We start from the raw sequence: 12,374 nt of genomic DNA on the forward strand, positions 1-12,374 counted from the left end.
GTGAGCCAGAGTTAAGGAAAAAAAAAAAAAAAAAACCATTCCAAACATGGAGATAGGAAGAAGAAAGGTGAAGAGGAATCTAGAAATGTGTGAGACGGGATGGTGAAGAGAACTGTCTCCATAGAACTGAAAGGCTGTATTAGGGAGGGGTTGCTAATAAAGGCACAGAGATAGAAGGCCTCAGACTGCAAATGGAGGAACTTAGGCTTGTTTGATACAATGAGGAGGACCACTTACACCAGGGAGGAAGCAGATGAAACCTGGATCTGTATGGATTCATTTGGCAAGGGTGTGCAAGTGAGTGAGGATAGGAGATGGAGGTAAGACGGCCAGTAAGTAACTGTTATAGCGACCAATGAGAATTGTGGCCTGATTTCTACAGTCCCCCAGAAAACAGGAAAGTACAGTACCAGGAGAAAGGTTGGGTTTTTTTTTGTTTGATTGATTGTTTGTTTGTTGGCCGTGCCATGCGGCTTGTGGGATTTTAGTTCCCTGACCAGGTATTGAACCTGGGCCCTGGGCAGTGAGAGCTGAGAGCACAGAGTCCTAACCCCTGGACCACCAGGGATTCCCAGGAGGGAGGTTTATTGGCAGCACCACTACATTTCCAATAACCAATCCTGAACCTTCTATTGTCGGAGATCAGGAAGTTCAGCACATATTTTCACACACACAAACACACGTGCAAACATATTACTAAGAGTAGCATATTTATATAATATATATATATTTAATGTCAGTGTGTATAAAGAGAGAAATGTATATCTATAAGTATTTATATACATGAGGCTGAACTTTATAGAGACAGATGTATATATAAAGACACGTATATCGTATAACTACAGTCTTCCAGAAACAAACATTTATCAACACACACACACACACACACACACTCGCTAATAACATCTACAGTAAATGTACAGTTGAGTATCCTTCAAGGTATCTTTCTTAAAATCTGTATGTAAACAGAATTTTTCTAATCAAATCACTTTTTACATGTTTTGTTAATAAAAGGATATCAATTTATAAAGTAAAATTTTACTTTTTAAAAATATGAATTATTACTCCTTATCTGCTCGGTAAATTGGTATTATCGGGTAGTCAATTTTGTTAAAATGGGCATATATTTTATTAAAACAGGCACGTAGCAACACATGGGGTCATTTATTCTGACTCGTGTACATATGTAATTCACATCTTAAAAATATACAGAAAGAAAAGTCGTTTCATCACTTTTGATTGAGAATGAGTTCTAAATAATAATTTCCTAACATCTAAATTATTTTACCATCTTCTTCACTTAAGGTTGGGAGAAAAACTCTGTTTTTAGAGAAATCTTTTAAAAATATTTCCAATTTGTACCTTGAAAGATTATCAATTCGGAGTCCATATTTTGTCTCCGTCTCCTTCTTTCCCACCGTAACTCTGAATTCTTTATCTACCAGCAAGACGAAGGCAATAGCACCACTGTCTGGTTTCATATATAGTAAAAAGGAATCTTTTACTATCAACCACCTGTAAGAAGGAAATAAGTATTTTTAAAGTACTGAATTACTGAAACAAAAAGAACGAATTATTATGACACATCTGAAGTAAACACTCTAGCAGACGGTACGCATAATTTTATTTTTTACACAAGGGATCTATTTTTTAAAAAATATGAAAACACTATAAAACAAAAAAACAATAAAAAAATCTTCCTATTATGTTTTTTGAGAAGTACTGGCACCAAGCAATTCAAAACAATTCATTAGCTCTTTAAACACTAATGGCAAATCCTGGAAGAATGCCCCTGATACGGGCAGGCAGCGCTAATAGGATGCAAAGCAGGCGCCATAGTTGTTCGGAAAGTGGAATGGGTTGGTGTTTGCTAAAATAAACCACCATAAAAGAGGCCAATGAGGGGCTTCCCTGGTGGCGCAGTGGTTGAGAGTCCGCCTGCCGATGCAGGGGACACGGATTCGTGCCCCGGTCCGGGAGGATCCCACATGCCGCGGAGCGGCTGGGCCCGTGAGCCATGGCCGCTGAGCCTGCGCGTCCGGAGCCTGTGCTCCACAATGGGAGAGGCCACAACAGTGAGAGGCCCGCGTACAGCAAAAAAAAAAAAAAAAAAGAGGCCAATGAGTCTCTGAGTAAGTAAAACCCCCCTTTCAAAAAAATCCAGTAAGCATCCAATAATCTACATATTGTTGTTCATTTCAAATTATTGGTGGCTTTAAGGACCATTAATAAATGATGCTCAGTGGAACATGGTCTCTCAAAAGTATATCTGCATTCAATCCAATATCTATTTAAGAGCCTCGTGATGCAAAAGTACAGTGATAAACTGGGAGTTCGGGCAGAGGTAGAAACAACACAAAGATAAATCAGACATGTTCTCAAAGGAGCTTATTAGGCTAGTGGGGCACGATGACAATTCCAGGCTGAATGGATAGGTACTAGAGGAAAGAAGCAAAAAGTGATGTGTGTAAGGAGGGGGGAGCCCTTAGTTCTCACTAAGAGAATGAGCTAGTGGCGTTCTCCCAAAGAGCTGGTGTCTGAGGGAGGCCAGGACGAAGCCCATCACGTAGAGCCTAAAGGGTTCAAGGTGTACATCCCGTATGGAGGGAAGTTAGCAAAGGCTCTAACGTGTGGGAATGCTGCCTGTATTGGAAGAAAGTCTGGAGAGGCTGGGGTTTCAGGAGGTGTAGTATGAGAAAATGGACAGTGAAGTTAGGTGGGGTGGGTGTGGGGAACAGGCAAAGGCCACATTGAGGAGGGTCTGAAGGCCATGTGAAGGGGGATGACTTTACATCATGGAACCAGTTTTTTCTAAACTTGCCTGATCATCAGAATCTCGAGATGCTTGTTAAAAAAACAGTAGATTCCTAGGCCCTACCGCAGACCCAATAAAAAGGCCGGACAATCTGTGTTTCTAAAACAACACCCAGATGCCTTTTAAATAAAGCAATCCTCCTGCCCTGGCAAGGCAATGGGACAATAAATCATGGGAACTATATTTTAGAAAGAAAGGTCTGAAGGATCAAGAAGGATGTCCTGTAGCAGGTTGGCAAGCTGCTGTAGTAATAGAAAACAGTGCTTCTCACCACTTCACCGTGAATATGCATCACCAAGGGATCCTGTTAAATAAAATGCAGATTCTGATTCGGTAGGCCTGGGGCGGGGCCTGAGATTCTGCATTCTAACAGGACTCGGAGCGGATGCTGAGGTTAGGACCTCACCCTGCATAGTCAGGACGCAGATGATAGGGCGTGACACTGACAGTGGCAAGAGCGAGAGAGAAAGGGTGGGATTGATTTGAAGTGAAAACAAATGGCAACTTTGTCAAGCTGCATCTAACATCATATTCACCTGAGATTGTATAGTGATCGAATGAATCGGTCGATAACTAAATAAAGTAACAGTGGGAGTATTATATCATACACTAGGCAACGTAAAGCACATTATGAAATAGGTAAGGCCAGAACACCTGAACATAAATTGACTAATACTGTAAACGTAACATTTAGCATTTAGAAGAAATGTAACCTAAACTCAGCATTTAGAAGAAATGTATAACAAATCATTACTGAAATTGCTAACCACATTACATTTTAGTGGCTCTCTGATTTGGGATTTAATGCAGACAAATCTACATTGATTTCCACATGGTTTCATTTAATTCATTTGTTTTTTAATATATAGGCTGTCTCCTTTCCAATAAAAGGGCATGGGATGGATTTAGGATAACATAATAAAGGACGTACATGTGCTATGGTTAATAAAAAGGAAAAATATCAATGTCACAGAAAGCAAATACCTAACCACAACACTAATATAATTATGGTGATGGCATGCCAACGTGGGTTTGAGCTTCCAGGCTTTTCCTTCTTTTTTTGTAAATTTTTTTGTAAATTTTTTTATTTACAAATTTTCTTTTTTTGTAAATTTATTTATTTATTTTTGGCTGCGTTGGGTCTTTGTTGCTGCGCACAGGCTTTCTCTAGTCACGGCGAGCAGGGGTCATTCTTCGTTGCGGTGCGTGGGCTTCTCATTGTGGTGGCTTCTCTTGTTGCAGAGCATGGGCTCTAGGTGCGCGGGCTTCGGTAGTTGTGGCTCGTGGGCTCTAGAGCGCAGGCTCAGTAGTTGTGGCGCACGGGCTTAGTTGCTCCGCGGCATGTGGGATCTTCCCGGACCAGGGCTCGAACCCATGTCCCTGCACTGGCAGGTGGATTCTCAACCATTGAGCCACCAGGGAAGTCCCTTCCTGGTTTTTCTTATCAAATGAATAAATTAAGGAAATAAAGAGGTCACCCACCAAAAAACTAAATTCCAAAGGAAGTTTCTCACTTGGAACCTAATAAGGCAATTGAACAATATTAATGGATAACATTCTCAGTAATTTTCAGCAAATGCAGAAATTTATGTTTTACAAGAATTCTCATAACTCTGCTCAATATAAATGCCAAGGCCATGATATCACATGGTAACTCGGGCATTCTGATGGGGCTGAGTTATGAGTCCAGACATGTAGCTGCCTGTTGATAAAGAGATGGTCAAGGTTAAAAGAGAGTAGATGGATCACATATCTGGTAAAGGTCCTTCTTTAGCTACAGTCCCTTGTCCCAGCTTGACTTTCAATGCAAGCTAGAGAGCAGACAGCAGGGCACAGGCCCAGAGCTCCGGTGTGCTATACTGCTGATGGGGAAGGAGCCACAGGCTTTGAAAACCACAGCTGGCAGGTTTGTCACACTGAGAAAGAAAGTCCAAGATGTGGCAGCCTGGAAATACAGAACAGTTTAGTAGTGACTGCTGGAGTTTGAAAGTTGAATGCCAAAGATACTGGTTTCCGTTTTGACAATGATGAGTTGTTCTCTACAACAGTCATTAGATGTAAGATGAATGGATGCCTGGCCTTTATTTCAAGCTCTTCTTAATTATGCCATTCCTTAAACCTCTTCTGGTTTCTCCCCTTTCTCTCTTTTGTCAACAGATGTTTTTCTTTAACAGGAGAATATGCATCAAGAAAGGAATCCATCAAGCAGCCTTCAGGGGGTCAGTCCCTGCTGCTCAGGGACTAAGCGTCTGCCTTGAAGTCAGCCTCCCTGGGCTCCAATTCCGGTTTTGCCACTTGTGCACTTCTGTGAACTTGGGTAACTGAGCCTGAGGTCTAAATCCATAAAATGCGGATAACAATAATGCCCAGCTCATAAGTGTTTGTGAGGAATCACTGAGATGATTCATGGACATTGCTTAACACAATGCCTGGCACCAATATACATGAGCTTTTATGAGTACTCTTGCTCTAAACAAGGTGAGATTATGGTCTGTTCTAACAAGATGTGACCGCCTGTGCTACTACTTGCCGTGTCATTAAGATACAGAGAGACCCACATGAGCCAGACATCACCTTCTCAGCCTCGTCTCCTCCCCTTCACTCCCACCACGGTGGTCGCACTGGTCCTGAGACTTGCTAAACTTGTTCTTTGGGCTTCCACGTTTGCTATTCCTCACCCAGAAATTATTTCTTCCAGATCCTCCCATGGGCAGTCCCTTCCTATCTATCAACCTTTGGTTTAAACATTCCTCCACAGGGAGGCTTTCCCGGGCTCCCATCCCACCCACTACTCCATCCTGTTTAGCTTCTTCATAGCACTTATCACTATCTGGAACTATTTATGTCTGCTTGTTTATTGTCTCTCCTCCACTAGAAAATGAGAGCCTTGAGAGCAGGGAATGTGTGTCACGTCCACTGGTATCTTCCCAGGGCCGAGAGCAAGTCTTCAGGCAAAGCAATCCTTTTGCCTAAATAATGGTTGTACAAATGGGCCCCAGAGAGTAAATGAAATCATTTAGACACTGTCACTGTCTAAAAATTGTAATTCTTGGTATAGCTCACAGTTCAGTAAAGTAAATGCTAAATGTGTTAAAAACTATCTCTTTCTTTTAAGACATTATTTGAGATAAGAAATATCATCTAGTCCATCAATAGGATGTGCTGTTTAAGTAGATGTTTTAAATTGTGGGAAGAAATGTTTGCTGTGTTTGCCATTTTTTTTTTTCTTTCTACTTGTGCCTGAGACAAGGTCATTATGAGACTTGACTGAAAGTTTGATTGCCTTGTTTGCCTTACGGCAATTTGTCAATATAGAATATATAAGGCAATCAGAATGGTTTTTTATGGATACAAAAATAACAAAAAGAGTTATGACCGAGTGTTGCCCTTAAAAGTAAACTCCCGGGGGCTTCCCTGGTGGCGCAGTGGTTGAGAGTCCGCCTGCCGATGCAGGGGACACGGGTTCGTGTCCCAGTCCGGGAGGATCCCACGTGCCGCGGAGGGGCTGGGCCCGTGAGCCATGGCCGCTGGGCCTGCGCGTCCGGAGCCTGTGCTCCGCAGCGGGAGAGGCCACAACAGTGAGAGGCCCGCGTACCACAAAAATAAATAAATAAATAAATAAATAAAAGTAAACTCCCGTTTAGACACCAATAGCCTTCTAGTGTGGGAAATTTTCGAAACAAATTTTGTCAGCTATATCTTATCATCTTTATTTGGTACTGACATTTTATACCCCACGAATGTGACTCAGGAAATACTTATTCATATGGAACCAAGGCTTCAAGCTTCATGGAAAGATTTATACAATTTAAAATGATGACATATTTCATTCCTGGGAGGATCATATCTTTTTAGATTGTCCTGGTTGAAGTCTGATATAAACCAGACTTTAAAAGTCGGGGAGGTGTATTTCCTTTATATAACAAAGTCTTCTCTCCCATCTTTTCGGGCTGCCCCTTCTCATAGAGGTTAAACTCAAACATCAGTTCCTTGGCTCCCAGAGCTAAAGTCGCCATCTGCAGTCCTCAAGTCCTTCATTATCCCATTGCCTTCTTTTTCCTTCAAAGCTCTGATCACCACTTGCGTTGATGTCATTCACATTGCTTGTCAGCTTCTCCACTGCCTGCGTTCCCCTCCAATAGAGCTCTGTGAGGGCAGGGACCTCGTCTTGTTCACCACTGTTCTCACAGCGGCTAGAATACAGCCTGGCAAACGTTAGGCACTCAATAAATGACAAAAGGGACCAGATCAAGGCTTCCTTTTCTTTTTTTTTTTGCGGTACGCGGGCCTCTCACTGTTGTGGCCTCTCCCGTTGTAGAGCACAGGCTCCGGACGCACAGGTTCAGCGGCCATGGCTCACGGGCCCAGCTGCTCCGCGGCATGTGGGATCCTCCCAGACCGGGACACGAACCTGTGTCCCCTGCATCGGCAGGCAGACTCTCAACCACTGCGCTGCCAGGGAAGCCCAGGCAGAGCAATTTTTTAATCCTATGGCCCACCAGGTCTTTACGTATACAATTGGCACACTCTGCTTACAAGTCCAAGTTTGAGTAGAATGTTTAAATAGAGCTGAAACCTAGAACTTAATTTAAAATTTGCTCTGCCATGACTTTCAAAGATTTACCACTGAAAACTAGTATATAAAAACTCCCCAAATACTCAGTTTATTAAAACAAACACACAAAACTCTCAAGTCCTACCTTTTGGACCACCGGTAGCAGGCCCTTCCCTGACCACAGCAGTTCAAGCCTGGTATTCTGTGTCCACCGGATCTTTTCATTATCATACCTTCTCTGAAAGAGACATCAAGTTAACCCATCATCTTCAAGCTTCCAGCTCACACTTAGCTGATACAGCCTCACAACTTAGGACTAAATATACCGTTTCATTCTCCCGTGTCTTTCCTCCCCACTTTTTCCTCTTTCACAGTCAAATAGCTCAATGCTATGTTTACTAGGCTGAGTACTCCAGCAGCTAATCTTTTAAAGTACTCCGGTCAGATGCAGGCCTGTTGGCACTGGGGGCAGCATAATTCTGTTACACACACTGCAGGACTGTAAGCATTCCAGCTTCTGGCTCTAAATGCTGAGCGTTCCCTCCAGTCACTGTGACAGCCTGAAAAAGACCCCACACGTTGCTAAATGCCTGCACGGGGAAGGTTCAGCTGCTGTTCAGACCACTGGAGGTGCTCACCCACAGATTCCACAGATATATTTCTGCGTCCCTTCACCTACAGTTCTGGTACAAAGCCATGCCAAAGAAGCAGAGCAAAGCTATTATCGATACTTTGGAAGAAAAAAATATCCTGGTTTTGAAAGATGTGAAAAGAAAGAATAATAATAATGGCTAAACAAACAAAAGTTAAAACAGCTGCTATCAATGCTCTTTACTACAAAAGTTAAGCTCTTTGTAATGTCAGGCTCCCATATTATGAAGGAAAATAATCATTAAGTAAATTTCAATCCTGTTACTTGGCATACATTTTATACAGTATTATTTTTAGTATAAGTGATTAAAAGAAGGGATCTTGTATATTTGATTTTTAAGGCATTCTCCCACACATCATATTTGCTACCTCTGTTAAACACCCCTACTGTGGGGTTAGAGGAGGAGAGTGGAGCAGTTGACACCCTTGTTTAAAGTAGCAAGATACGCTGTTTTGTATAAATAGGCCCCTCAGTCGCTCTAACTCTGTTGGGAAGAAAAGCAGCTATCAGTGAAGCCAGGTGAGCTCTATCACCTTGGCAAATGTTAAAAAATCAAGTGTTAATGCTCATCAACTTTTCACACTTCTCCTTAGAGATCCGACACTGGAACTTACATGCCCTTTGGTCCCAAATCATGGATGAAGGACAGCTGGCTTATATCAAGGAATTCTGTCTGAAAAGAGGCCAAAAATCCAAACTTTAGAAAGCAAAAAAAAGAGGGGGGGAAATTTATGCATTCAGAAAGATATTATTAGGTACCTTCATGTATAAACACGTCTGGGGTACTCTACAGATGACACAGACCAACAACAATGGTATTGCCCTGAAAGAGTATATTTTAGAAGCATATACACAATTAATACAATCAAGAAAGTGATGTGTGCTCTAAGATGAAGAGACAAATGCTCAAGAAGGTCATGGAGAGATCTGCCAATGGCAGTAGACCATGGCAGTAACAGCCTTAACAGAAAATCAAAGACGAAAAAGATACACTCCTGGCATTAGGAGGCAAAGGGGAGACCAGACATGGAAAATACTCCACATCAACCAAGCTCTATGGGAAGAACCATAACAGTTACATGGAAAAGTAGTTATAACGTTATAGAGTTATAGGGAGAGGGTGACCACTTCCTAGCTATTGTGACATCACAGAGGAAACGGCACTTGATCTGGGCTTGTAAATGGGATTAATAAAATGAAACATAACAATTTTCCTTTGAAGTTTTGTATACGTGATTGGGACTCTCTAATATTAACCTTGTAAGAAAAATTACACACCTCTCAAAGCTGTCAGTACATGTGAAGTCCAATTAAATGCTTAGTTTTCTTTCTTAGGGTTATTTGAAGAAGTCTTTGAAATTCAAAAGGATTTCAATATCTTTAAAAACCCCAAATCAAACATATCCTCACATAGTACTTTTTATAAGGATTTTGAAAAAGTCAAGGTCTTTACATTTTATTTCTTATATAAAACGTGGTAATTCGGTACCACACATTTTCAAAATCTGATTTGTGGAACTGTTTTCTAATCAGAAAATATAGAAATACATAGGTTATTAGAAGTGATACCACAGACTTTAAGCCACAGAATCCAAAATGTCTCAAGATCCCAAGCCATAAGTTCTCATTTTATCTCTAAGGAGCAGAGAGAAAAATACTAGCCCTAGTTTACACTGGAAGAAACTACTACAGAGGTGTAACTAAATTATGCAAAGTCAGAGACTAGTTGAATGGAAGAATAGGAAATGAAAAGCAAACATCAGGGAAACCACTCATCTATTACCTGGATATTTTCTTACGCACATAGCTCTTATCAAACAGTTGACAACAGAAATATTCCTTGAACTAATTCAGAAACGATAACTTCAGAATATCATACCAAAATTGCTAAATGTAAAGAATTTCATCTAAATAAAAAGGTACACATTAGCAATGCAGAAAATTTTAAGTTGTGTATTAAGATAAAATTTAAATTTATCCTAATGGTTTACTAAAGAGAAATTTGGAGGGAGAACTAGTCCTATTACAGAGAAAAAAAATATTTGGCAATAAATGTTCTAATACAGATTTATGGATTTGAAAAAAAATGTGGCAAAGCCAATTTAGAAGCAATCCTAAATAATACAATTTGAAATATAATACTGTATTGTCCAAACTTCTCCATGCATCTTCAGGGATAAGAATTCCATTCTCCATTTGGGCAGGTGATTCTCAGGAATAAGAATTTAAAGATCAAATTAGCCTGACAATAATCCATAGGGCTTATTGATCTCCGAATAATGTACTAATCAATATCTTTTTTCTCTCCAATGGAACTGGTGAAAAGCACATTTAAATGTTAGGGAAACAGGGAAGCAAAGGGTTCCCATGCCAAAGGGACAAGCAACAAACCTGAGGGGTAATAACGGACCCTAGAAATTACTAGAGGCTCGTTTTACACTTATAAAAATGTGTTAATTATATGTAATTATATTAAAATAACTTTTAATATGTTTTTTGCAGACAGAAGTTTTAATATGTCTCACAATTATCAAAGGAGACACACAGATGCCAATCTAATTTCTCAAATATGAGACAGAGGCCTGCAAATCTAGTCTCTGGGACAAATTATAATTAGTGTGAGAGGAAAATAACGTTAGAAAATTAAGACAGATCAAATTGTATCCCATGCTTGAAGTATTTTGGAGAATTCCGCTGTTAGGGAGAATAATCTAAGTAGCCACCAAAAAAGAGGGATTCCCTGGCAGTACAGTGGTTAGGACTCAGTGCTTTCACTACCGTGGCCCCAGGTTCAATCCCTGGTCAGGGAACTAAGATCCTGCAAGCTGCCCAGTGCAGCAAAAAATAAAATAAAATAAAAAGTAAGAAGTAACGTATATATTCAGTCAGTTTAAACCAGGTTTTCCCTTCCAAAGGAAATGTTTAGAAGACACTCTGGAATATCTAAATACAATATGGCTCAACTTTTAAAAGATTTTTATAATTGGAAAAGAAATTAAAATGAACATTTTGAAAAAATGTAAACATTCAAAAATCAACATTAGACGCCAAAATATAGAAAGGCACGCAGAAAAAGAGACTAAACTCAGCAAGTACTGTTCAAGGGCCAAAAGAAATATTAAAGCCAAGTCACAGGCAGGCAGGAAAGTAAAACAAATGGAAAATTATTGCATGCTGGTACTAGCATGCATTTAAATAATTCTCTATCAAAGAAAACAGCATGTCTGATTTCAGAGAATACGACAGGAAGCAGCATTTTTAGTAATAATAGAAGTAATATCCTTTTTCGTTATGTTCTTTCAAAGATGCACATTCCTGAGTCCTAGAAAGGAAGAAATCCTTCCCATCAGCCTTCTCTTGAGGTTCTCTGGTTGGATCCTAATTGCTGGTTTCCCTGGGAAAACGCTTCTCCAGGATTATGAAATCACAGAAGGTCCTTTAAGTCAATGGAACATCACAGTGCAAGTTGCTGCAGAAGGTGGGCTGTGGCCCGGCCCCAGGTCATTTGTGTGTAAAGGGGACCAGCTAGGTGCATGCCCAGCATCCATTAGCACATAGGCAGGCAGCAATAGGGCAGCGAGGCACCAAAAAACTCCCAAGAGTCAAGGCACTCTTGCTTCCTCTCCTAAATACTGTAGGCTTCCCTCTTTCTGTTCATGTGTGCATGCCATTCTCTAAACTAGAGGCCGAATCATAACTGCAGCTACTCTGAAGTTCTGCACACATACCATACACACATATTCAACCTCCACAGCAATACGGTTGATACATACACAGGCACAGAATATAATAATGCAGTGCCCTCTCAGTTATCTGAACCTTTGGATAATTGAAGGCTAACCCTTTAACACCACCACCACCACACCCCTACCCCTGCCCCAGGCCTCAAGGGCCTCTAAGAAGGCGGAGCTCATTGTTTTCTGATGCCTTCTGTAAAGCCCACTTCCTCCTGCTTGCCAGCCACGTGCCTCCCAAACTTAAGTCTGTGCAGCTGCTTCCAAGCCTCACCACCTCTCCTCTCTTTTCTCTGAATTCTCTAGAGCTTTATCTCTCCTTAGCTTTTCCCATGCTTCTCACTTACTCGTGAAAAGACAAGCCTTTTACAGGCATCACAGGCCAATCAGATGGCAATCACAGTATGCTCTGTATAATCTTTGGGTATTCCACTCTGCTCAACTGTTTTCATCACCTACTACTCAATGTTTTTTCTTCAGCATTAGAAACGCTTTTCGGCATTATTCTGGAAGCCTGAGGAGAGAAGGAGGTTGATTTCTAGATAATCTAGCCTGTAGTAGCATTTCAAGTTCATTTAAATCTGTTGTTATAGACATATTAATTAAGTTATATTTGAT

General features: G+C 40.8%; 1 protein-coding gene across 3 annotated transcripts in view; it reads right to left on the reverse strand.

The window, feature by feature from the left end:
* Window positions 1–12,374, reverse strand: part of PLD1 (phospholipase D1) — a 203,937-nt gene that overhangs the window by 98,375 nt on the left and 93,188 nt on the right. For all 3 annotated transcript variants that reach the window (XM_024734104.1, XM_024734106.1, XM_024734105.1), the window contains exons 7-9: window positions 8,637–8,695; window positions 7,516–7,608; window positions 1,363–1,515 (exon numbers count right to left, since the gene is read on the reverse strand). In XM_024734104.1, the coding sequence (XP_024589872.1) occupies window positions 1,363–1,515; window positions 7,516–7,608; window positions 8,637–8,695 (305 nt within the window). The remainder of the gene's footprint in view (window positions 1–1,362; window positions 1,516–7,515; window positions 7,609–8,636; window positions 8,696–12,374) is intronic.

This window comes from Neophocaena asiaeorientalis, unplaced genomic scaffold (genome assembly GCF_003031525.2).
Source record: "Neophocaena asiaeorientalis asiaeorientalis breed wild unplaced genomic scaffold, Neophocaena_asiaeorientalis_V1.1 scaffold280, whole genome shotgun sequence".
Classification (NCBI taxonomy): Eukaryota; Metazoa; Chordata; class Mammalia; order Artiodactyla; family Phocoenidae; genus Neophocaena; species Neophocaena asiaeorientalis.